Source organism: Pelmatolapia mariae, linkage group LG10_11 (genome assembly GCF_036321145.2).
Source record: "Pelmatolapia mariae isolate MD_Pm_ZW linkage group LG10_11, Pm_UMD_F_2, whole genome shotgun sequence".
Lineage (NCBI taxonomy): Eukaryota > Metazoa > Chordata > Actinopteri > Cichliformes > Cichlidae > Pelmatolapia > Pelmatolapia mariae.
In genome coordinates this window covers 73,179,429-73,206,390 of record NC_086236.1, presented here as the reverse complement: position 1 = coordinate 73,206,390, position 26,962 = coordinate 73,179,429, and the positions used below count along the sequence as shown (strand labels likewise).

Sequence of the window (26,962 nt, the reverse complement as noted above, 5' to 3'; positions counted from 1 at the left end):
TCCTGGTTTGGCTCCTTCCTCAATCGTCACTTTCTAAGAATTCTCCTTTAGAGCCGAGTCGAGGACTCTCTGAGTGCCGTCTTCTACATCAAACACATCTTTATTTCAGACATGTAATGAAACACAGAGAGCTTTGAATAAAACAAGAAATGCAAAAAGTACAAGTAAGAAATTACAGTAACTATAAGAAGGTTTGTCTGATCATGAAGCAAAACTGAGTTCAGTCATTTAGTGAGCTAAATTTTATCTTCTTCTTTTTGTGCATCTTGTAAATAACAGTAACTATGAAAGCTTCCTGCAGCTCATTATAATGTGTCTACAAACTGTTTATAAACGTAAAGTAACTTTTATAAACTGGGGCTTGACAGAGTTTGCAGGACTCAGTGAGAAGACTTCCTCAAAAGCCTCATTTCATCATCCAGCTCTTTACTCTCTGCTCGCTCCTCTGACTGCAGCAGAGCCACAGCAGAAAGTAAGGATGGCAGTTTGGGACAAAAACCTTCTGTGGAGCTTCATGTTCCTGCTGGCAGGTAAGACTGAAGTCTTATTTTGATCCTGTTTTAGTGACGATCAGTGAAAACAGGGTTCAGAGTTTTACTTTGACTCGCTCGCTGCTGCTGCTCTGCATCCAAATCCTGTTTAAAGCCACAAAAGCAGAAACCACATATCAGAGATGTGAGTCTGAATGTAGAAGATCAATAAGTGATGGAGGAGCTTTAGAGGTGGATGTGATCATTGTAACCACCTTAAAGCTGCTGAGGGGAAATAAAAAGGAGAAGTTATTTTACGTTAATTTTTAGTTTTCACACAAACATTTTGTAACAGACTCATTATTTCTGACTGACGTCACATTTACTTTAACAAACTACTTTTAGTGCAGAGCTATTCTGAGGCTGCTTTAAATAAAGGTTGGTTCTACACTGGATCAGTTGAAAGGTCACTCCGCTCTCCTGTGATTGGCTGGTTTCTGTCAGGTAACTGTTGATGCTCTGGACTTTCTTAAAGGTGGTTCAGGAGTTAAACAGCTGAGTTGTGGACTCGGTCTGAGTGTCTTGTTGAAAGTTGTTCAGTCTGTTGCTGAGGCCTGCAGGTGTACGTCAGCATCATTTCATTGGAGGAGAACACGAACAGGAAATTACAGTCAGAATGTATAAACGTCTCATACAGATGTCTTACAAGAGAAGCTGCACAAGAGTTTAAAAATAGTTTTGCATTAATGACTGTTTCACAAAGTGGCAGATGAACCATTTACTTACATGAAGGCATCTATGCTGCTTCCTCTGTCTATGGATAGATAGCAGGTTTGTTGTAACTTGAATCCAGATCTGCTCACTGTTCTCATTTGATGTAGGGAACACAAAATCGCCTTTCTAGCTGACGTAAAACAAGCATTACTGCAAATACATCGTGCAGAAAAGGACAGAGATGCATTCAGGTTCTTGTGGTTCTCAGGAACACCGAAAGGAGAAGTGAACTAACAACTGCTCATTCTGAGGATGACAAGAGTGGTGTTTGGAGTTACGTCAAGCCCATTTCTGCTTGCAGCTACAATTCAAAGACATCTAAAACAATATAAAGCAAACAAACCACAAGTTATGAATACAATAAGGGAGTCACTTTATGTAGATGACTGCATTTCAAGTACATGCGCAGTTGAAGAGGCGTATCATATAACAACAAATGTCAAAGAAATACTGGCGGCTGCTGCTATGGAGCTCTGCAAATGGATGACAAACTCAGCCGAACTGATGCAGAAATGGGAGGAGAGCTCCAGAAACTACATGTTGGCACCAGAGACAAATGGAGTAGCATTAAAGGTGCTTGGCTTAGTGTGGAGGCCAGAGTCTGACGATTTCACTTTTCACCTTAGGCCACTAGTGAGGCTTCAAACAGAGAAGAAAGGAACCAAACGATGCATACTGCAGTCCTCAGCATGCATTTATTTCGGAAACCCTTTACCATTAGGGTCAAGTGCATGTTCCAAGAAATGGGGGAGAAGGAGCTCTCCTGGGATGAAGAACTGCCACCAAATCAGGCCCAAGAACGGCAACACTGGTGTTCAGAACTCACTCAGTTACGCTGGCTCACCATACCAAGGTGGTACCAAACCAATATGCAACAAGAGATTTTTGCAATATGCAAAAAGAAACCAATATGACGCTGCCACATCTGGAGCTCATGGGAGCCGTGACTGGGGCGAGACTGGCAAACAACTTGATCATCTCATTGATGGAGCTAGCCCAAATAAAACTGTGGACTGACTCCATGATCACTTTTGCAATGGATTTGCAGTTCGGTACAAAGTTGGAAACCGTATGTTGCAAACCGAGTGACCAAGATCCAGACGCTTACGAATCCAGCTTCATGGTCACACATCTCATTTGGTTAATCCCGCTGACCTTCCCATAAGAGGACAAACAGTGGAGGCCCTGCTACAGAATCGGCTGTAGTGGAATGGTCCCAGTGTTCTCATATTAGAAGATGAGACACATGAATCTGAAGGTCAGAACATTTGAGATCAAATGAATGTAGAACTTAAATCCAGTTATCAAATAGTTATATAGTTTGCTGCCAATGACACTGACCTCTGCGAACCAGTACTGAAGCTTGAAAGCTACAGCAAACTGAAAAGAGTGCAAATCTTAAAGGTATCCATGACAGATAAGAAGATTCATAACTAATGCTAAAATAACGATGCAAACAAAGATGCAAGGTGAGCTGACAGCAAATGAGCTTCTTGATGCTGAGAAGTACTGGATCAAAGTCGCGCAACGTCAGAGTTTCCACCAGGAGGTCCAGGTACTGAACCATGATGACTTCCAACAAGGGAGTCATCATGAGGAGAAAACGCTAAAAAAACCATAGCACATAAAGAAGCACAGATATCATCACACTGTAACACCATGAAGCACAGATAAGCAACATGGGTTGGGGGGGGGGGGGGGGGGGGGGGGGGGTACAGCCGATTCTGTAGCAGGGCCTCCACTGTTTGTCCAACGCCGATGTACACAGTGGTCATGGTCGCTGAGACCTGATCGCGCCTCTGGCTGAGCCGCTGTCTCCATCGGGTGGGAGGTAAAGCATGGGAGGAGGCGTTCGATCCGGGGAAAGGAGTGTGGTGAGTGCATGGCAGCATCAGTGTGCATGTGTGTGTGTGCGTGTCGGGGTGTGTGTCCTGAGTTCAGCCTGAGAAAGTGTCCTTTCACCTGTTAGGCAAAGATCAACAGTCTGCAGCCTACGCAGATGGCCTTGAGGAACAGGGCAGAGAGTCAGTTCGTTCTCGTATCTCTTGGAGGAATGTTGTTGTTCTCCTCAGCGTCAACCTTCAAGCAGCTGGCGCCGTCGGGGGGTGGGGGTATAGCCGCATGGGAGATAGAGGTAACTGGTTTAGGGCGAACGAACTGCATCAATTTTTCAGTCGTTCTAATGTCCATCACTGGTCTCCAGGTGTATCTCTCTTTTAAGAGTTGTGAGCTCCTCCAAGATCTTTCCCATATTTCGTTCAGTAAGAACAGTCTGAGCACTCACCGCTCTTCCCACAGTTTCGATCAGAGTGGCGAGCCTTGTGGGGTTTTGAACAGCAGTCACCGCTTTCTTCAATTTCTGATAAGCCAGGGCCGAGCCAGCTCCAAACAGCAAGAACCCTGTTATCATGGTTCCAAATAGGTAGATGTCTTCAATGACCTCGATTGACAGTCCCGCCAGGCACACGACACGCCACGTCTGCCACCCGTCCATCGTGTATCCAGCAGGGAACGTCCCTCCAGGACACTCAGGCTCTCCCGATCCCAGGCTTCTCGTCGAGAATAGATTTTCAATTACATTAAGGAACCAGTTGATCAAATCCATAATTTTTCTTTAGATTTAGAGAACAAGAGTGAGAATGAGAGGCTCTCTCAGGGTTAGAGTCAGATGAGCCCAGACAAGGACATAGAAGCAGCAGCAGGGAATATAAGCGAAGGAGAGGGTGAAAGATGTGTCCACTAACCTATTTACCTGTGCTGTGACACGAGCGTCCATTTAGAGTTTGTGAAGGCCAACTGAGACATTTTTGCTAGCACTGAAGAGATTCATAGCTAGGAGAGGACTATGCAGAGTTATATATTCTGCCAATGGTGGGGTGGATTCTGGGAACATCAGATCAGTGAAAACTCACCTCAAGAAAGTATTAAGAAGAGCTTCACTCCACGTTGAAGTCAAAGCTACTCTGAACTCTTGGCCTCTGATGTTTGTACACAACAAGGTAAATGAACCGCAGCCACTTACACCAGCCCACTTCCTGGTGGGCAAACGACTGACATCTCTACTGCTGAAGTCAGCTCATTGTTGTGACACTTCAAAACCTACGCCTCTATAACTAGGTGATGTCATGCTCATTGGGCATGACATCACCTACAGCATTAATATGATATTAATATTAATATCATCCACTGGAGCACAAACTGGGTGTCATCAGGACGCTACAACACAGAGCGAACACCATCCCCACTGACACAGCGGCCAGGGAGGCAGAAGAACAGCACATCAAGAAGGCCCTGAGTAAACGTGGTTATCCCAGCTGGACTTTTGTCAAAGCGGGAAAGGCACCTAAAGAAAGCTCCAGCCGATCCAGGAGAGAAGGACAACCGCTGCCCAAGCGAAAACCTGTAGTGATCCCGTATGTGTCAGGAGTATCGGAGCAGTTGAAACGCATTTTTTCTGAACACCGGGTCTCTGTGGCTTTTAAACCCCAAAAAACGCTGCACCAAAAACTGGTCCACCCCAAGGATTGGGTCCCCCGACACAAACAGAGTAACATAGTGTACGCTGTTAAGTGCCAGGAGGATTGTCAGGATTTATACATCGGGGAAACCAAACAACCTCTGGCGAAGAGGATGGCACAACACAGAAGAGCTACCTCGTCAGGCCAGGACTCTGCAGTCTATTTACACCTACAGGCCAGTGGACACTCTTTCAATGATGAGGATGTACACATCCTGGACAGGGAGGAACGCTGGTTTGAGGGCGGAGTCAAGGAGGCCATTTACGTGAAAAGGGAAAGACCATCTCTGAATGGAGGAGGGGGCCTAAGGGTACATCTGTCACCATCTTACAATGCTGTGATTGCAGCCATTCCCCAACTCTCTGTGAATGGTACTCATGACCATTGATCAGTGGTTGTTGATCAATGGTCATGAGAATTTGCATATTAATGATGAAGGAACTGACCTCCCAGCCCATTGTTCCTTCAGTGGGCTGGTTTCAGTGTTTATTAGATTGGGGAAACCTGCAGTCAGCTGAGACTGAAGAAGTCACTTTGATGAGTGACGAAACGTTTCTCCCACTGAAAACATCCAGATGAACAGAATGAACTTTTGGAGATTTACTTTCCTGGATGATTGAGCGTGCATCAAGAAGATACAAAAAGTTTTGCGGGAAGCCATTACATTGCTCTGATGGTGGTCAGTTTTTTGTGTTGTACACACCTCTTTTGAAGTCTCATATGAAGACTATCGTTTCTATAACTGATGTTTGGTCCATTTTCTTGGCTAAGTGGATTTGCCACAACAAGGTTTCAATGAATGCAGTGTCGGTATCAACAGTAGACACTAGAGGGCGCTGTCAATGGCACTTGACATTAAGAAAAAGCTGTTTGATAAAATGATGAATAAACATTTTCTCTTTTTTTTTTAAATAGAAGTCAGTCTCTGCTGTCAGTTGGTTTCCACTGAAGTTCTGCAGTGAAATATAAAACTCATAGTGAGCTCAGCACGAGTGACACAAAACAAAGTTTTAATCCTGACCTGCTGCAGGCTCAGTGTGAAAACAGCGTTTAATGCAGCAGCAGTCACTAATACAATAATGAAAACCTGCTTGTAGTTTGTGTTTCAACATAATTCATATAAATCATAATTCTTTATCAGTTTTTATCTTTGAACCATCGGTTTCCAGGAGCTGTGGGTGTAACTGTGATCTATCCTTTCACGTCTACCTGTGCTGTCAGAGGATCCACTGTCACCCTCCCCTGCACCTTCACACCTCTGAAGTCTTTCAGTGATGGTCAGAGAGAAGTTCCTCTAAAGATCGTCAGAGTCCGCTGGTGTAAGAACCATGAGATCTGTCAGGGCAGCACTCCGTCTGTGTATGACAGTAACTCAGCAAACATCAATTCTCGTTATCAATATCTGGGAGACATGAAGACAAACTGCACTTTACAGATCAGAGATGTTCAGCAGGGAGACAACGCAACCTTTCGCTTCAGGATGGAAGCTGATCATCCTCAAGGACATTTTACTAACAAGACAGGAGTGACTGTCACAGTTGTTGGTGAGAACCAAATATTCTTAAAAAATAAATAATCAAAGTATCGTTAAGTAGTACTGCTACTTTTTCTTGTATTAGTGTTAATGAGAAAAAAATACTTTGATTTTAGATTCGACCAAAATGAGAATAATCCGCTCCAGTGATGATAAAAAGTTCAGCAGAGGTGAAACCGTCACACTGCTCTGTGCTTCAGTCTGCACTTTCCACCAACTGGAGGTCACCTGGTTGAAAGATGGCCACGCCCTCTCAGAGAATGGCTCCTCCCTCCGTCTCAGCCCTCAGACTGCAGAGGATTCTGGGAACTACACCTGTGCTCTGAAGAACATGAAGACTCTCTCTGAGCCGTACAGCCTGCAGGCGGAGGCTGGAGGTTTGTTCAGTTTTCACATTTCATAGACGTCATCCAGACCAAGAACATCCACCCTACAGAGATGTGACAGTCATCTACAGAAACACAGAGGCTGACATTTTTAGAAATTTATTTTTGGGTTTCTTGTTTAAGTGGTTTTTCTTTTGAGACACTTTTGTGACTTCAAACCAAAAGTCAAAAGCATCATGTGACATAATGTCAGGAAAAACTTAACAGATGGCTAAATTAGGAAACATGATCGGTCATCCAGGTCACTTCACTGACCGGACAAACTCATCACTCAGGATAAATCAGATGGACAATGAAAAGTTAAATATATATAAATAAATTCAATAGCAGGTTATTAGTAACATATTTTTAACTTCAGCTTTATTTCTACATTTCTTTATGTATCGTTTGTGTTTTACAGCTGGTGGTAACCTTCCTCTGATAGCTGGTGTGCTGTTTGTTGTCCTGCTGGCTGTGATCGCGCTCGTACTCTTCATCATCAAAAGGTACAGATCAGTCTGAGTTCCTCTTCAGTAGCAGCTGAAGGTGGCTGTATCTGCATTAAATCAACTGCCATTTAAGACTAAACTTCTCTCATCTGGCCCTCAGCAGTAAGTCACACCTGTGTGTTTGTTCACCCAACAGTTACCTGCAGGAGTTAACCTCACACAGGTGCACAAACATGTTAAAGACGGTCACTCTGTCTTTTACACGCTCACTGGTACAAAGTGTGCGTGATGATAGATAGACACAGGTAACTCTGGTGTACATCTCTCTATCAGACAGCTCTCTCATCAAAACCAGAGGATTTCCTGTTGTGCTACACGGGAATTATTTTATTTAAAAAATTCAAACAAAACAGTTTTAAACTTACAAAGTCAAACATTTATCAAAAGCTTTTTTATTCTAGACAACAGTAAACACATAAAGTTATGAGTCCCTGTTTTATTCTGAGCAGCTACTCACACATTTTTACCCGTTCTCCTTTTTTCTTTGTAGTTTTTGATATTTGATTGTAATGTCAGTCATATTGTTACAGGAAGCTGAGAGCAGCAGAGGGTCAGAGAGCTGCTGGAGGTGAGACAGAGCTGAAGGTGAGTTACTGATGGGAGGAACATCCTCTGTTATCAGTCATGATGGAGAGAGCTGGAGTGACAGGAGAGTAGAGAGAGGGTGAGATGAAGACAGATGATCCGCTGTGGTCAGACCTGAAGGGAGAAAGAAGACGATCAGGGTTTCCTTTACAGAGTTAATCACTAACAGGCATCTTTCTGTGTTTTTGTCTTCTTCACTATTTTTACTTCTCTCTGTGGTTTCAGCATCCTGGTAATGTTTACAGCAACATTCAAAAACAAGATGACCAACAGGAAACCAGCCGAGCTGTGGAGGACGTCAGCTACGCGTCCGTCCAGTTCACACAGAAGAAACAGAAGGGCAGGTAGGACAGACAGATGTGTCAGCTGCAGGGATGGAAACTCCACATCTGTTTGGTCTTACCCAGCAGAGGTTTTAGATTTTCAGATGTGACAGAGACACTAAAGAAGGCACTCAGTCCAACAGTTGATTCTGTTCATCTGGACGTAGCGTTTTCAGTGGGAGAAACGTTTCGAGATTTTCTTACCTGGATGATTGAGAATGCATCAAGACGAACTCAGTCCTTGATAAATAAAGAAATCATAAAAATTGTGTGAGCTTTGCATTTAATGCATTTAATCCAGCTGCAAAAAAATTCTAGTGAGTTTTGTACAAAAAACAAACATTTATTTAATAATTATGCTCGGTAAACAGAAGAAAGAAAATTAATCTGATAGCTTTAAATAAGAACAAATTGTCTCATATTTTTTAGAAAATATGGGTCCAGGTCCTCGGACTGTGGAGGCTTCCTCACAGTCCAAACACATGCAGCCCCCGTGACCCTGATAACAATGAGCAGAAGAGAATGGATTATGAAAGCTCCAATAACTAAAAAAATGTTTTGCTTTTCAATTTGTGTTGTTTTTTTTTCAGGCATGTGGGCGAGGTTGAGGACGCCGTCATCTACTCGACAGTAGCCAGCTGAGGCAGAAGCCACCTCTCACTCACAGCCACAGAACCAGATGAAACACACAGACGACAGGAGGAGCTGCAGGAAGCTCCGATCTGTTTGCTGCAGCTCCAGTCTGACTTTCATGCAGCAGCATGTCCATTAATGTGGCTGAACTACTGAAAACCTTTAAAAAAATAAAGATTTGCCTTCAATGCAAGCTAAAAACACGCATTTAACCTGTTTGTCCTTATTGTATTTATTGTAAAACAAACTTTTAAAACCTTCTAAAGCAGGGGTGTCGAACTCCAGGCCTCGAGGGCCGGTGTCCTGCAGGTTTTAGATCTCACCCTGGCCTGGGTCAACACACCTGAATCACATGATTAGTTCATTACCAGGCCTCTGGAGAACTTCAAGACATGTTGAGGAGGTCGTTTAGCAATTTGTATCAGCTGTGTTGGATCAAGGACACATCTAAAACCTGCAGGACACCGGCCCTCGAGGCCTGGGGTCTGACGCCTGTGTTCTAAAGTGAATTAAAACTATGAGGAAACAAGAGCAATGACTTTATGTCTGAAACATCTTTGTGTTGCAGAGTTATAAAGCAGTGTTAAAACAGGGCCTGTACATGCCGTAATGGAAGATTTCTCCCATTTAAAGTGTTCATGCGTTTGCTTAGTTGTGACACCGTGATAGAAACTTTCACTGAACAGTCTAAAGCTAGATGGAAGTATTTCAGACTCAGTTGAAGAAAACAACCCTCTATGTAGGTGCTGATAACGCCAAGGGCACAAAACAGCAAACCCAGGTTTCATAGCGAGCCGCGTGATGTGTGGTATGATGAGTTTGTGACTTCTTCCCTTTTCTTCAGAATTCATAAAGCAGTGGGAGCTCCACTTCTGTTTCAGAGACTGCATGACAGCGCCTCGCTGCGTGTACTCTCTCTCATGCACATGATAAAGAGATTGCAGCTGACCGTGCCTGCAGACTTTGTTGATTACATTTCCACGACAACGCACATACAGTAGTGCTCCTTTAAACCAAATGATGCAATGACATGTCCAACATGGACTACAACCATTATTCAAACTGTTAGCTCAGCATTCGCGGTGTGATCTTAGCAAGCTCAGTTTGTTTTGGTAAGTGTGAGGTAAAGTTTTTTATTTTAAAAAACAAAAGCATATAAATGAATACTGGTCTCAGACATGGTCCAGGCTAATCTACACAGAAAACAGTAATGCTGTTTGGGATGAACATCCTGCTTCATGTTTTCTAAGAAGAAATAAATAACTTTATTTATCTGACCGCCTGCTGTGATTGGTGAACACCTGCTGAGTTTTCCGGGGTGCTAACATGACCTTACATGAGTTTTGCTAGTGGTGCTGAAGATAAGTACTTGTTCTTCTTTACAGATTACTTCTCTGGATCGAAAAATAAAACACTTTATAAATCCTTTTACTTTGAAATGCGTTTTTACAAAAGACTTTATTTGATAGCTACTTCCGGTGTGAGAGGTCACCATCCGGGGTGAAGATGGCGGCGCCCGATGAGTTGTTTTGCTGGGAAGGAGACTGGGGTTTGCCGTCGGTCAGTACCGACTGCCTGGTGGTTCTGGTGAGTGTCCGCTCACACCGACACCGGGCCCGGTCCCGGCTCTGTGCCCGGGCGCGTTCACGCTCAGGGGCGCGGGCCGGCTCTGTGCTAACGGCTGCTAATGCTAATGCCTCAGTAAGCATGCGTTAGCGAGGTTTCGTCATAAAACTGCCGGCTGCACGGAGCGTGATCGATTATTGTAAAGTGATGGCGTCACAACCAGACTGCAATAAACCGACTTTAGGCGTAAACGACGTTTTTCTTTCATTTGTTCTCAAAATAATTAAGCTTGATGTCCATGTGACTCAGCTGGAGGTGAAACGGGAAGTTTTCTGACCGATCAGCGGTAACATAATAACAATACTCAACGAGTCTGATTGACACGGTTCCTCTCGGCTCCTGTAGAGGTGGGCGGATCGATCCAAGTATCGATAGTGTCGATATTAAAGCTGGTATTGGTATCGGCTCGATAGTAGTGCGATAGGATCGATACTATCTGCTAAGTTCAATGTATGCAGATCATCTCATAAATCATGGCACACTGCTCTCTTGTACATCAGCTGCCTTTATGAGTTAAAAGTATTGGTATCAGCAGTACTGGCTCTTTACTGACTCGGCACCTACATTTGCAGTATCACACAGCACTAGCTCGCCGTGGAGCTTTGGGAGGTGGAAATGCTCCACGTTCAGTCTGGAGCTGATCTGAGTAAAACATGAATTTCATGTTTCATGAAGCAGTGCTTCTGGTTGATGTGCAGGAAAGTCTGACTCCATGGAGGACTTTGGATTTTGTGTGGTGGGTCTTTTTCCGTCTGTGGTGTTTTGAATGACAGCAGGGTCTGTTTTTGTTGTGCGGTGCTGTTTGACAGTGAGTTTTAGAGCGCAGTGATGAGTAGAAAAAACAGCAAAACTTTCTATCATTCCGTTTGGAGTTGTGCCTGTGTGCTGACTGAAGTCGGATTTCTGGCTCTAATCCTCAGGAAGGAGAATGACGTGAAGCTGGAAACCAGCTCTTTTCAGCGCCAGCTTTAGTGACTCCAGCTCACCTGTAGGAAGTGAAGTACAGCAAAATCTTTTACATTTTATATTTATAAATATTATATCAAATCTAAATATTATAAATATTAACAAGAGTTAAACAAAAGCTGGTTTCCCTCTGCTCAGGCTTTTCAGACTAAGAGCTTCTACCTTCTAATCTGTTTTCTGGAAGCAGTGAGGCATCTGCTGCTGTTGATACTCCAAACGTGCAACGAGCTAAGGATGGGAGATATACCCTCAAAACTAGATTATGATATTTCATTTGCAGTAATTATATTTCTGATGCTACGGACAAAAATGATGGAGAAAAATTTCCCGGCTCAGTGGTGATGTTTATTCATATGTGGGTAACGTTACCAGCTGTTGTATCTCACAGTCGCTCCCTTTTTTAGATACTAAATCACCATCAGAGGCCGACGTGGCTCTCCTCCCAGGATCGTCTCGCTGTTGCGTGTCCTAGGGAACTTGAGCACAAGGCGTTGCTATAGCATTAACATGGTATTATGATATTTTGATATTACATAAAAATTTATTTGGGCATTATTGTGGACGATCTGACATGACACAGCTGTACAAGCCCCTAAATGTACTATCTCTTCAGTCAGCAGTGTTGTTACAGGCCTAGCAGGACCTGCTGTGATTTTGCCCCAGTGGGCATGTCTCACCCTCCTGCTTTGGTCCTGAGCCCAGAGAGGGAGGGGAGAGCTGCAGTGCCGTGTGCCATGGTTCCTGCAGTGTGACTGTTTACTCGTCCTCAGTGGACGGGAGGAAGAACTTTTCTTTTCTGCTGCCTGTTATTTAAAGCTTTCTACTGTTATCTAATGTATTTTTTATTACACACTGTATTCAGAGTCCAGAGTTAATTTATTATAATATTAATAAATTAATTCTAAATCTGAGCTATTGTCTCTCACCAATAAATAGTCATTGACATGTAGTTCCTCATATGGCCACCAGATGACACCAGAGATTCTTTTATCGACATGTTCGTCAGACAGTATTATGTTTCTCAGAATTCAGTTTTACGTCAGTCTAGTGGTTCAAATGTGTTTTTAAAAGTGCTTTAAGTCGCTGTGTGTATTAAGCTGCACTTTGTGCTGCTGGTGTAAGGGCGAGGACAGCTGGTGATGTAACAGGGAAGCATTGGCTGTTTCATGGACTGTGTCCCTGAAAAGTTTTATCTTCTGAATTGAGAAACACCCAAAAGTCTCCATAATTCCATCTGGACGCGCCTGAGTGCCTCACAAAGGAGGCGCTCAGGAGGAGTCCTGGTCAGGAGCTGGAACCGTCCCACTCTGAGCTCCTCCCACTTGACCAGCTCCTTACCCTGTGTCCTGATGGTGCAGGTATTCACCAGCAGACGCAAACAGTAACACTGCTGAGCTGAGTCTGAGCAAAAAACTAAACTTATGGACAGTGCAAAAATATCTACTTGCCTTTTTTGTAAACATATTTTCTTTTCTTATGTTTTATAATCAGCAGCAGCACAGTGTGTGCAGCAGTGTGTGCAGCACAGCGTCATCCACAAGGCAAAGAAACGAGCCTGTTCTGTAGGAGCAGAGCTGTGACTGTCTGCCGTCGTGTAAAAGCAGCTTCCCTCATCATTCATTCAGTTCATGCTTAAAAACGTTGGACTTGTCCTTTAAGTGGCGGCATTAGGTGTAGTTAAAGACTCGTGACCACCCAGAATGCTTTGTGGCTGCAGAGTTTCCATTACTGCCGTGGTCCAGAGACTCTGGTGACAGTGTGGGTACGATGATCCCCGCCTGCAGACCGCGCTGAGGGCCTCAGAGCTCTGCTGAGTGATTAAAGCTGATTGAAACATGTTTGTGTTGGACTGAGATCAGACAGCAGAGCAGCAGTGCATGCTGGGTAATGACGGGCTCCTCGGCAGCGGTTGGAAAACACTAATGTGTCACTGCTGCTGTTTTTCCAAACCACCGGAGAAATGTGAATCCACTACTGCACTTCAGTCAGAGCTTTCTTGGTTTTCTTAGCGTGGTCCCAGCAGATAGGAGGCGGGGCTTCAGCTGTCCACACAGGTGAAGAGAAAGACTTTCAGCACTTCATCATGACAAATAGTGTCTTCCTGTTGGACGGAAGCAGCGCGATGATGTGTGTTTTCTTTTAGGCGTCTGTCAGTCAGAGTTCTTATCTTAGCGTCCAGCTGTGACCCCAGGCGCTCGCAGCCTGTTCTTAACCGAGGTCATGAACAGGATGCATCTATTCCGATTAAACCCATTTATCACATAAAACAGCAGCTCAGTCTCACCATGATGATTATATTTTTTTATTTGTGACGTCTTTTTACTCACATTCAGCTTCTATCTGTTCATTTGTGAGATGCAGTGTTATGAATCGTTTGGTTTTACTGGGAGTCATGAGGAATCTTTCCTTCAGCTTCTACATTTAACTGTTTAGCAGAGAAGTGGACGACACAGTTCTGTTTTCAGCACATCCAGCGTGCCCATCGCGCCTGTAAAGTGAATGTGCAGCCTGTATCTGTTACTGAGATCAGCTCACGCTCTGCCACAGCTGCGTGGAACAAACAGCTCCACTTTCATCATACTCTGACTTCACTGCTGCACATTTATGAGGAAATTCTTCCTCATTTTTTCTGGTTGTAAAAGCAGAACGAGGCTCTCGACTCTGAGCGAAGCTTTTATTTTTTCTTTCCAGAAGAATTGAGTCACCTCCAGCTTTTACTGTAAGAGCAGTCGGTCCCAATCCCCTGCTGCTCATTACTAATTATCCTCTGACCGTTACAATAGTTTAGTTTAAATTGCAGGCAATTGACAAAAGACAGAAAACATTAAAAAAAAAACATTGTGTGATGTTACATTTTGGTTATTTTCAATCATAACTGCGAATTTTTGAGGCAAAAAACTCCAGGAAAACATAAAGTTCTATGAACACAAATGCACTAATAACGATCACCAGTATACTCGGGGAAATATTGATCCGTTTCTTGTATCCAGCATTTTCTCCAGTTTACCGACATTCAGCTCCTCTTGTTTTTCACAGCTTCCCAACTTTTTATGAACCTTTTAAAATTATTCATTTTCAGGGAATCCAGCTTCCAAGTTTGGCCACGCCCACCTTTAGAGGAATGTGTGGGCATAGTAATTCAAAAAATCTTAAAAGTGAACTTCGTGTGAGCGCGACCTCGTTATAAGGTCGTTGTTGTTTCTGTCTGGCAGAAATATAATTGGGTCAGTGATTTTCTGACTGAAGAGACGAACAGCGAGGCTTCAGGAAGCTTTCAGGTGTTTGTCATACAGCTGCTCTTTGAGCCTCGGGTCAGCAGGTCTCTGGATAATGAGCGTCCTTGTCCTGTCCTCGGTGACTGACGGTTCTCTCCGTCTGCAGCTTTGTTTTCAGAGGTTTTCTGGTTCAAACTCTGGAAAGTCTGATCTGATCGTAACATCGAGGCTGTAGTTTCTGCTGCAGACCTGAACGAGTCCTTGAACTCGTCTGAGTTTCCCGTGAAGACATCATGTCAGTGTGGTCTGAGTGGGTTTACTCAGGCTGCCTGCTTGGCTCCACACATGGAAATGTTGCTCAGTACAACACTGCGGTTCAGACTGAAATGTCTCAACAACCGTCGGATGGATTGTGATGAAATCAGGTCCAGACGGTGCTGTTTTCTGGATGCTTTTCTTCTAAAAAGTCCACAAGCAGGTCAGCGCTCCCACAGGCACAAAGAAGGAAGCAAAACTAAACACCAGGATAAACAATAAATGACATTCGTTTAGAGTGTGGAGCATAAAATGTAGATTCTGGACTCCTGAAAGTTCACTTTCATTCATCTGGGATTATTTTTGCCGTGGTCATAGGGGGTCGTCCTTTGTTGCAGGGCCTTTACAGGACAGAGCAGCTTGACTGTTGTTGTGAGTTGGTGCTGTATAAATAAAAAAGTTTGAATTGTGTTTTTCATGTGTTGTCGTGTTTTCTTCTCTTTTTTTTTCAGGCCTACGCCCAGTTTGCTGGAGCTCCTCTCAAACTTCGAAAGATCTCCAACCCCTGGAGGAGTCCCAGCGGTGAGGCGGCTCTGCTGCAGACACACGAAGAAGAAACTCTGACTTGTTGAAAGCGCTTATTGATTTTTTTCCCCTGTCTTCAGGTTCTCTTCCTGCTCTGAGGACCAATCAGAAAGAAACTCTGTCCCGACCCTCTGACATCATCATCCACCTCAGAAAACAGGTAAAACCTCGTTCCCAGGGTTACGGTCCGACAGAAGAAACAAACGCCTTCAACATTTAAATGTTCTGTTGGATATTCTGGAATAAAATCATCACTCTCAGGATTGATGGAAAACAAAAGCAGAGCTGTGAGGAATAAAACTCTGAATGTCACTTGTTATTTCTGCAGTCAAAACGTTTCCCTTTGCTGTGGTGTGTGTGTGTGTGTGTGTGTGTGTGTGTGTGTGTGTGTGTGTGTGTGTGTGTGTGTGCCGGTTGGAAAAACTCATTAAACAGCAGGAAGCTGCAGCCAGAGACACATTCCAGCTGATAATTCTGTTAAACCTCAGCAGGAGAAAGAAGGTAGAAAGAAATCAGAGCAGCGCTGCGAGGTGGACCTCCACCTTTATACAGTGTGGATGGAGAAGGAGCTTTTTCAGGAACTTTAACACCGACCTGGACTCGTTATCATAAATATTTCACAGTCGTGCACGTGAAGAGTGGTGTGCATGACTCAGACTTGTTCAGCCTGCAGGGGTTTGATATGCTTTGTGATCACATGTTGTCATGAATCAGATTGTTAGTGTGGGTGTGTCTCTGCACCTGCTCACTGGAGTAAAATGAGCTAAAACTGCTGTCGAGCTTCCAGGTTTGCTTCAGCGTCGTGCGGCCTGCTGTTAAAGCAGCATCGCAGGCCCAAACTGGAAGCGCCTCTTTGACATTTGCTCTTGAATATCTTTGAGGAAGAAACTCTCAAACCCAGTGATAGCAGCAGTTTCTGGCCCACACTCCCCTCGCTGAGGAGCTCGGCCTTCGTTCAGCAGCTGGAACACATTACCCAGCATGCTCGGTGCCTTCTCTATGCGGTAGGTTGTTCAGAAACCACAGTGACAGGAAAGCTGTTGAAGAAGCTCGGAGGAGAAAACTGCTGGAAAGAAAAGAAAACTCCAGCCCTTCAGCTCCTCTCTTTCTTTACAGGACTTGTTGTTTCTAATCTTCTTAATGTTGCCGTTTTGCATCTTTCTGTGGTGTTCTTGCCCCTCGGGTCCCTGCTCGTGTACGAGGAGGACCTGTTAAGTGTTCTCTTAATGCTGCGTGCGCTCCGCTGTTTATCAGAGCGGCTCATTGAGCGTGAATTCAGCTGCAGCTCGTCCTGGTTTCCCTGCTGCTGCCACTGTATACAGCTGCCACTGTATACAGCTGCTTGTGCTAATGAGGAAACATGGAGGCGGTTCAAACCGCAGAGACGGCAGCAGCCTGTAAACCCTCCAACACACACTAAAACAAACACCTTCAGCTCCACTCGAGCCGTTCCTGCAGACGACCGAAGCTTCAGAAACTGAACTTGACTCTAAGAGCAGCTGCCGTCTGAAACTCTCCCATTTTGTTTGCTGTTATTCAAATAAAGCTGGAACTGTAATCCGTTTACAGCTTGTTGTAAAACTGACACATAATGCAAATGAATTTTGCACTGATATTCCTGCTAACATGGAGCACGCTCCCGTTTCCAGCTCTCATTCCTTCAAACAGCATCTTAACTGCAGTATTGTGCGTGTCCTAAAACCTGCTGCTACCCCAGTCCTTCCAGTACTTCCAGTGACTCGGTAGCTTTTAGAACCACCTTCAGCAGCAATCATCTTCTGCATGGCTTCATCAGTGTCTCACATTGTTGTGGAGGAATTTTGGCCCACTCTTCTTCATGACGTAGCTTCAGTTCTTGGAGGTTCAGGGAGATTAGATAATATGGGACAACGAGGACGCTAAGATGTGATGTTGTAAATAAATTCAGACTGTGCACCCAGTTCTTGTTTTTTAAAGTCGTTGAACATTCATGCACAAATCACTGAACAAAAACAAATTCTAAGTGCTTAGAAACGACTGCAATGAGCTCCTTTTCCTTTCATTGGAGTATCATTAACCTGCTCCACTCTTTGTCCCTGTTTTATCGACGTTTAATCCTGACGTACTTTTTTTTTCCTTCCCAGAAGTTCAATGCAGACTACGACCTGTCGGCCAAGGAAGGCGCCGACAGCCTGGCCTTCATCTCTCTGATGGAGGAAAAACTCATGCCGGCTCTGGTGAGACGAGTTTCTCTGCTAAAGAACCGAGAGTGCGTTTCTCCTGAGCTCGTCCCTGAATCTCTGGATCAATCCTCTGTAGATTTACGCCTTCTGGATCGAGCCGAAGAACTACGTGGACGTGACTCGGCGCTGGTACGCCGAGCACATGCCGTTCCCCCTGAACTTCTTCCTGCCGGGACGAATGCAGCGGCAGCAGCTGGAGAAACTGCGACTGCTGCGAGGAGACGAGAGGCTGGAGGCCGGAGAGGAGCTGGAGAAGGAGGTGAGCGCTCGGAGGGGGAGGAGGTCAGAAGAGATCGACCTTCCGTGAATCGGCTCTGATTTACCAGCTTCAGAATAAAACAGCTGATTTGTCTGAGCATAGAACCAGAGATCAAGATGCCATACTGTGAAGTCATTCTTTAATATTTTATAGGCAGTAAATTCATCCTCTTTATTATCTTCGATACATACGTAAAGCCTGTTATCTAATCTAACTCGTGCATTTCTTTCTTCCCTTCCTCTGATTGATCTGCCTCGCTCTCTTTTTCCCAACTTCCTTCCTTTCTCAATAAATCCCAGCCTTCTCTTTGTCCTTTAGCGTGTTTATAAAAGAAGTGAACAAATTTCCCCTGAATTGAAACTCCAGCATGAGAATAAAAAGTGAGGCCACCGTGTACGTGGAGCGTCCAGCAGACCCCCCGTTTTTGTGAAGGAAACACTGACTTTCAGCCGGCTGCAGTAACAGCAGAACATGCAGAAGCTCCGCGGTTTTCCAGTTCAGACGCAGATATCGTTTCCATGTGTTCGGGCTGCTGAAGTGGTTGGAACGAATCTAGACTGAAAGGAAAGCTTTTTGTCAGCGGAGCTTTCTTTTGGAAAAGTGCACATGCAGAACAACCAGTCTGCTTTGGACAAAGGTCAGAGGGCACGCCGCGTTCAGGGGAAGGTAGTTAAAAAGCAATTTGTTCCTGTCAGTGCGGAAACCTTCAGAGTTGACTTTTCAGGAATGAACGATCGCCGAAGTTGCTTATTTTCCAGGGTTGTTTCCTCTGAGTTTTACTCCCCTTCAGGTCGTAACCAAGATAAAGACGTCACGGTGGATGGTTTATAGACACGTAGTCTGGCTCTTCCACAAGCAGAAACCAGTGAGGCTGGAATTTTGAGTATGTACAGAAAGGGGAATAGAAATGCCAGGAAGCAGAGTGAGTTAGAGGAAAAAAGTCAGTCATGGAGCCTGAGGGTGATAACATCAGTTGGTCTGATGGTCCATCCAAGAAGAGGATCTGGACAACATCTGAATCACAGTTTGGCACAAAGTGTCCTGTGGATATTTATGATCCCAGGAGAAATATGACTAAGGAATGATGGAGTTTCAGGCCTGTAACTGATTTTGAAACCACAGTACTGCTTCACGATGATTGTCTTTCTCTTGGTTGTGGGTGTAGACGATCAGATGGTAACTGAAAGCCTTGAGGGCTTCTCTCTTTGCTTCACACATGCATTCATGCAGACACGAATTAAAATTCGCCTCCACTGCTGAAATCCCACGCATGTGGGCAGTTTCTAGCCACATGAGTAAAACGTGTTTAAGTGGAAGAGCGATGTCCGTTTTGGCCACTGTGTTCAAGGCGGCAGAGCAGCGTGGTGGCTGTATTTATAATGGATTAAATCAAAGTTTGAGAAAGTCTCATTTTATTGGAAGTTACGCATCAACGTGGTCATCTGGATGAACCGGCCCTTTAAATGTCCAGAGTTGCCGATACAAATGGAAACTCTGGGCCAAAAACATGCCTCAAGTCCAACAGCATGATGTTAACATTCAGATAATTCAATTATTAATTTGATGTCACGCTCTTTAAAATACTGACTGGTTAAAATATGAATGTACTGCTGAGTGTTTCCGTCATCTGGAGGGAAACCGTAGAAGAACTGCCTGAAATGTTGCACAGAGTCAACGTTTTTGGTGGTCGGGTCATTTCGCTGATAAAGTCTGAGGTGTGTTTGGATGCTCCAGGAAAGTGAGTTCGTCAGACACTTTTCCCCTGAAGATTAAACACGTCACTCAAATAAATCCCGATGACTTTGGTGAACATTTGGCTGTACTTGAGGCTATAACGCTCGTGTTGGAGAAGCCCTTTCTAAATGACCGTGTCAAAGACAGTTTGGTATAACCTGACCTCAGCAGTCAGTCGCAGGAGTTTCTAAGACATGAAGAAAGGAATTTATGTGCTCTCTTTGGAGGTGTCCAGTGGAGATATGAACAGCTCTCAGTGGTCGTAAAAGGCATCACACCGTGCAGACTTTCAGCAAAGGAGTTGGACACGGACCTTTGACCTTGGCCATGTTAGTTCCTTGCTTTAGCTTTCACAGTTAAATTTATGGTGGCCCTTGGCTTTTTAATGCTTGGTTTCAATAGCACTAAGTCAGAGGAGCTGGTAATGGAACAGCTGTGTACACAGTGAGAGGAACAACAGTGAACTGCAGGAAATTTACTCCAGACAAGGAGCACCAAGGTCACAAGCATGACATCCAGGCAGCTCGAGACTCCATTGTAGCCTTGGCGAATTTAAGGTTAAAGGTTGGGAATCGGGGGCAAGTACACGAGACTTTAGAACTGAAGAAGCTTCTCGGATGAGAGGTGAAACGTCTTCAAGCAACTTAAAGAAGTCCAGACACTTTTCTTTCCAAGCTCCTTAGACTACTCAAGACTTTCCATCTTGTTAAGTCTGGTGGGACAAAGGGCCACATATGAACACACCTCTGGGTATCCTAAGGCCTCTCTTCTACCGTCCCAGTACCAGGAACAGAAAAAGCCCCAAAAGCACCAGCTCGAGACAACAAAACTGGCCCAGAGTTTTTTTGTTTTCAGCTTTTTAGCAGGACCAGAATCTTGCACCTTTTGAGCCTTTTTTACAGATATTGTTGATCTATAAATTGAAACTTCTGGTTTGACCCAGTTTTGTCTTTCTGTGTCTGTCTTGTGGTTTTTAGTTGTACCGAGATGCTGCCGAGTGCATGAACCTGCTGTCCCAGCGACTCGGCTCTCACAAATTCTTCTTTGGAGACTCGTAAGTTCATCCACACGTTAACTGAACGTGAAAACACGAAGTTGGCTTTTCTCACAGGTAGCACACTTGTATTACTCTGAGGAAACTTTGAAGATAGTCATTAAGTTAAAAGCTTTTCTTGAGCTGTTTCAGGCACCTCCACCCAGGAGGAGACCCGGGGCCCGCTGGAGGGTTCGGGAGAAGGAGGTCAAATATACGTTAGACAATAGATTGATGGCTATCATTTTGAAAAACACTTCTGTATCATGTTAACTGTGGTAAAAACTCCTGTAGACACCCTGTGTTCATGCGCGTCTGTCCTCCTTATGTACCTTACTGTACTGCATACAGTGATGTACACAGTAATTGTCACTGGGAGTTGCAGTGGTGACACCAGATTGTTGGACTTTGACCCTAATAAGCTTTTCTCCCTGCAGGCCTTCCTCTCTCGATGCCTATGTGTTTGGTCACTTGGCGCCCATCCTGAAGTGCAAACTGCCCAATGGGAAACTACAACAGCATCTGAAGTCTCTCGACAACATGACCAACTTCTGCACCAACATCCTGCAGCTCTACTTCCCCAAAGACGGCCGAGGTGAGGCACACAACAGTCCGAGAGCAGACTTCTCGATTCCAGGACGAGGCTGGACGCCGTCCCGCTCACTTCAGGACGTTTTAATCTTCTGACAAATTATTTGCAGACTTTAAAGTCAAACTCTGAGAGCGAGATGTCTGAAACCATTAATAAGAGAAGTAACAACAGTTCAACTTCAAGCCCGTCAGCATTTTTTGCCTCTGAGATGTTTTGGAATCGTTTATCCGTCTGAGATTGATGTGACATCATGTAAACCGTCACTCTAAACAGATTGTCTCATTTTAGTCTGAAACATGTGCAAATGTTTTCTGCTGTTTGACTTCTGCCATCACTAATGAGGAACGAAGATGACATCAGGCAAACATGTTGGAAGAAATGTGGCAAGACATTTTTGTAACACTTAGGGAAAAAAGACCCGGGATGCTTATCGGAGCGCTGTCACAAAGACGATGTTTGTTTTATTGGAGAGATTTTTGTTGTTGGTGCCTTTTAGAAAGTTTTGGTTGTGAATTTGACGCCGTCTGAAACGCTCCCAGCTCGCTTTCATTTCAGCACACAGAGTATTTCCAGTAGTCGAAGTCTTGTGAGTGGACCGTTTCCTGCTGTGTGAGCGAGGACACCAGTGGAAAACATCTTAAGTTCCCAATTCAATTCAGATTTAATTATGAAGCACCAGTTCACCACAACAGTCCTGCCTTATGCTCTAAAGTAAAGAGACTACAACATCAACCCACAAATCTGTGACCCAGCACTTTACTCTGAGGTTTCATGGCTGCTGAACCAGCTGTTACATTCTGGTATGTTTGGGAGACTAAAAACTGACCTTTTTTAGTTACAGTGTTTCATTTAGAAGAGCAATTTTTAAAAGTCCAGTCACATGTTCTAAGAGCATGGGGTCAAGGGTCAGGGTACTTGTCATTGCTGATGGTTCAGCTCTTTAAACCTAAACCATAACCACAAACCCTGTGACGTGAATGATCCTGAGAGCTTTTGAATTGTAGTTCATGTTAATGCAACCTGCAGCAATACATTTCCTGATGGTCTGCATAACTTCGTCTTATACTTCAGTAATGTGACATTGACACGTTGTTGTGGTCGACATTTTGTTTATTGCTCCTTGAAACTTTGACTTCAACACATTAGTGTTTAAACTGGTGCTCCAAGCACGCCGGGCTCTCTGGAGCTGCTGGATGATCACAGCTCAGGAAAGAAATGAAGCGCTTCGCCTCTTCGATAGGAAGACGAGAAGCAAAGTTTTCCACAGGAATTCTCATTTCCAACTGCTGCGGTGATTTCCTTATGTGTCCTGTGGGAATCTCTGCATTGATACGGCAGCAGACCTGGTCCGCACACTCGTATTTCCACCCCAACCGAGGCAGAAAAAGTCAGAATGTGCACGATGAGCCAAAATGGCACCAAAGTGCACCAGCAGCTGTGATGTAGTGTTTCACGCTGCGGTTAGCAAAGCCACCGTGAGCGAGCAGAAAGTGCCTAGAGTAGAAACACAGTAGAAACACGGCTGACATTCTCCCTGTTGTTGTTTTTTGGTTTAGAGAGCTTCAGTCAGAAGACTTCCCCCCACTCTGAAGGCGGAGACTTCGACCACGTTCCCAACAAGCGGAGGAAGCAGTTCCTGTCTGCTCTGGTGGCTCTGGGCGCCATGCTGAGCTACGCCCTCCTGACAGGCATGGTGTCAATCCAGCACGCCCATCACGAGGCGCTGGAGGAGCCGCCGGACCTGCAGGATATCGGCTCCCATCACGACCACGAGGACGAAGGAGACGGCTGAGGACGACGGGCAGAGGCCGCCGTGGGACTTCATGGACAGCAGTGAAAATGTTCAGGATAAGATCCAGGTGCAGTTAGACAAAGTTTGGGTCCATCTGACCAAACAGGAAGAGTCAGTGTGAAGTTTATCAAATGAAAAATTAATTTATCGACACAAACGAGCCTCTGTGGACAGGAAGTGGAGTTTGGTGCTGGTGTATGTACAGAAATGAATTAAAGGAAAAGTGGAGTCACATGGTTTTCTTTAGTTTTCATATGTTCTATTTTTAACATAATATGAAGCATAAGGAGAAGAAAGGTTGACAGCGTTCATTACTGATGCATCTTTGTTCTGAACATGTTTAATTATCACGTGACAACAACAAAAGAGAATAAAGCTTTAAATGCAGACAGATGGCTCAGTACTCATGGAGGATTCAAACAAAGCTTATTTGGGTTCATTTGTTGTTTTGTGGCTTAAATGATTTTTTTCTCCATATAATCAAAGTCACCAGCAGCTGTCTTCACTTCATCTGTGGAAGTCATCATCAGCGAATGACAGAGGGGAGGTGCACAGAAGCAGAAGAGCACCTAAACGAGCAAATATAACAACAAATCGTTACCAGTTATTATTCATGCTGGAATTCTACTGACTTTCAAACTGGAGTTTCATTGATTTTGGTCCAAATTACCACATTTCCAGCGTGGCAACGTTCCAGTCACCAGCTACTACTTTTTCTTCTGGTTGCTCGCTGTAGGGGGCGCCACAGCAGATCATCTGCCTCCATCTCCTCCTATCCCAGCATCCTCCTCTGTCATACCTCTGCACGTCCTCCTTCATCCATGCTCTTCTCCTCCTGCCTGGAAGCTCCATCCCCCGCCTCCCTCCTCCAACCATCTCCGTCCCTCTGACGGACTCGTTTCCAATCCCGTCCATCCCGATCATGAACATCTGGACGTCTTCAGTTCGGCCTCCGGCGTCTCCAAACGATACATCACAGCAGGTCTCGCCTCCATCTTTAAACTTTCACACTTCCTGCCCTCCTGTCACAATAAACGGCACCCGTCTCCACCCGCTCCTCTTCACCTCTGTCTGTTACTTTGGAGCCCAGGTATTTAAACTCCTCTGTCTCTCCTTCCATGTTCACCTTTCCACCTGCTTCTGTCTCATTCACACACATGGATCCTGTTTTGCTTTAACAGCTTGTTCCCAAATCCGAACCCAAGCTTCACCGTCTTGGTTCCATGACAGCACGGTGACTCTTCCGCTCATTTCCGTGACCTCTGATGGAGTTTGTTATCTCCAACAGCAATTTAAGTTCTTATTTAATACAACGTGATGTTTATTTGATCAAGTATGCTCCCTTCTCGCTTCTGTTCAAATCTTCTGAGCCAATCAGAATAAAGTTTTCAGACAGGTTGAAACTGGGGGAGCTGCGTCACGGTCCGCTGTTAGATAAATAAGGATTATTATTTGAGCTGTTAATCATGCTAAGCCACTCTACTGGAGTTTAAGAATGAAAACATGTTGCTGAAAATGAGAAGCAGGAATCATCTGGACTCTGACTGAAACGAGAGGTCACGAGAGGTGATTTTACCGTAAACTGGACAATGAAACGACAGCAGACAACATCCACATGTCAGGATAATAGAAATGAATGTTTTTGACTTCAGCCCCACCCCTCCGGCCCGAGTCTCCACCCGTCCTGACCGGGTCTGGACCCCGGGGACGTACAGCTGCACATGACGCCACCTCGCAGGAATCCTGGCCTGGCTTCTGTTCGCCCGCTGCGTGCTGTTAACGTGAGTGCCCCCCCCCCCCCCCTCTCCTCCTGCTCTGCTGGGCTTAATGAGCTGATCTGGAAGCAGTTTGAGGAGCTGGATTTTTTTCTCCAGACGCAGTTTAGACAGAATTGCAAACTCTGTGTGACACTTTTTCACTCTTCACACACTTCTGCTTCAGACTGAGGAGGCAAAAAGGAGCCGGAGGGCTGGAGGTGGGGAGGTGGCGTTTCCTTCCTCCCCTCACCTGCTGTTAAACACAGGTTTCCGTGGCAACGTGCTGGAGTCAGAAACAAACAGTCTGAAAGCGTGAGAGGAGGCCTGCAGGGAGGACCGCAGCAGAAACCGAGAGCTCGACTTCTTTGCGTTGCTGATTTCATCGGGAATCACTCCCACGTTACGTTTTCACTGAAGCTCGCTTCTCTCCTTTACATCAGGACGGGAGCCCGGAAACCTCCAGCTCTTACTTCATGTTCAGTCATGTTTGTGATGAGGACTTTAGAAAGATTAAAATCATGAATCCATGGATGTTTCCATGTGTGTGTGTTTGGCTGCAGGGCCCTGCGACCTCTTGATGCCTCTCAGTCTGTGCCAGTTTGGCATTGAGGAATTCTTCACGCATGAATCCTTCAGTAGAGCCTGCCCATCTAAGACACGCCCACCCATCTAAGAAACGCCCACCCACCAACCAAACAATTTAGTCAGAACCGCTTGAGAACGCAGCGTCTTATTGCCGCCGATCCGGTCTAACTTTTATCAACATTTATCTCAGCTGTATGGAAGGGTTTCTTACTTACTTTTAAATCAAATGCATTTCAGATCAACTGACTCTGTATGAAATATGCGAGACATCACCAGTGTTGGTCGAGTTACTTGAAAAAAAGTAACTAGTAACTAATTACTGATTACTTCTTCAAAAAAGTAATCCAGTTGCTTTACTGATTACTTACATTTTTTGCTGATCAAAAGTAATTAGTTACTTAGTTACTTTTTAAAAACATGATACACAACCTGAATATGTAATAAAGCAACAGACCTTTCAGCCCAATTCTAATTTTTTATGCATAATCATCATATAAATTGAATCAAATGGAAAGCCTCTTTTTAAAACTTGTTTAATTACTTTTAATCTTTTAATTTTATGCATCAAGCAAAAAATAAATTATATGCAACAGTCTTTGACTTGAAGAAATTGTTTAACATTTAAACCTATTTTCTGCACATTCCGGCACATAAAATTAAATAATGTCATGAGACACTCTCACAAACAAAATCATAACGCAGTGTGCTTATGGGAAAGTAACAGTAATCTAATTACTTTTTTTGCAATAGTAATCCCTTACTTTACTTGTTACTTGAAAAAAGTAATCAGATTACATTAACTCATTACTGCCCATCTCTGGACATCACACACAGACTTTAGACTGAGGTCTCAGCCTGTAAAGACGATCCCCAACCGCCCCTCCCTGAGCCTGGTTCTGCTGGAGGTTTCTTCCTGTTAAAAGGGAGTTTTTCCTTCCCACTGTCGCCAAAGTGCTGCTCATAGGGGGTCATATGATTGTTGGGTTTTTCTCTGTGTGTATTATTGTAGGGTCTTTATGTTACAATATAAAGAACCTTAAGTTGACTTGTGATTTGGCGCTGTATAAATAAAATTGAATTGAATTGCAAATCACTGCAGTATCAGGCTAATAAAATCCTGTGTGGACACTGAAGTACAAACGTGTGGGACGTATCGCACAGCATGCCATGTGTGTTTTTTCAGCTAATTCCATTAGCCATCCAAAAGGATTCAACAGGTCCACTTCCAGAACTTCCAGGACTTCAATTAGCTGAGGTTACCGCCTGTTCACCATCCACCTGTCGCTCAAACTCTACTTTTAAGGCCTAAAACTTCCTAAATCACTTCCTGTACAGTTTTTATAGTAATAAAGTATTCATAAAGGCTAAAGCAGCTTTATATCAGCATATGAAGAAGTTTATAGAGGAACTACAGTGTTGGGTAGTGCGCTGATCATTTCTCAGCATATGGGGACTTCCTTCCCCTGTGCGTGGTTATCTGATGGAGTTGTAGCTCGGGGTGAAACAGTCTCAGCTTACATCACTGCCTCAGTTTTCTTCAGAGGGACGTGTTTCTTCTAATTCCTCTTTAAATTATTTTCTGAACTCACACAAGGACCCTGCACCCGGGGGTGTCACAGTCTGGTCCTGG

At 44.5% G+C, this 26,962-nt stretch overlaps 2 protein-coding genes across 2 annotated transcripts; both read left to right on the top strand.

The window, feature by feature from the left end:
* Nucleotides 1-430: 430 nt before the first annotated feature.
* Nucleotides 431-7,767, top strand: LOC134635579 (B-cell receptor CD22-like). Its single transcript, XM_063484955.1, has 5 exons — nt 431-530; nt 5,932-6,306; nt 6,413-6,673; nt 7,083-7,167; nt 7,701-7,767. Exons 1-5 carry the CDS (start codon nt 479-481, stop codon nt 7,765-7,767), a joined length of 840 nt encoding a protein of 279 aa, XP_063341025.1. The 5' UTR covers nt 431-478.
* A 2,425-nt stretch (nt 7,768-10,192) lies between these two features.
* On the top strand, nt 10,193-23,386 carry mtx1a (metaxin 1a). The gene is made up of 8 exons (XM_063487826.1): nt 10,193-10,298; nt 15,286-15,355; nt 15,439-15,518; nt 17,482-17,574; nt 17,657-17,839; nt 20,551-20,627; nt 21,044-21,201; nt 22,755-23,386. Exons 1-8 carry the CDS (start codon nt 10,218-10,220, stop codon nt 22,988-22,990), a joined length of 978 nt encoding a protein of 325 aa, XP_063343896.1. The 5' UTR covers nt 10,193-10,217; the 3' UTR covers nt 22,991-23,386.
* Nucleotides 23,387-26,962: the final 3,576 nt, after the last annotated feature.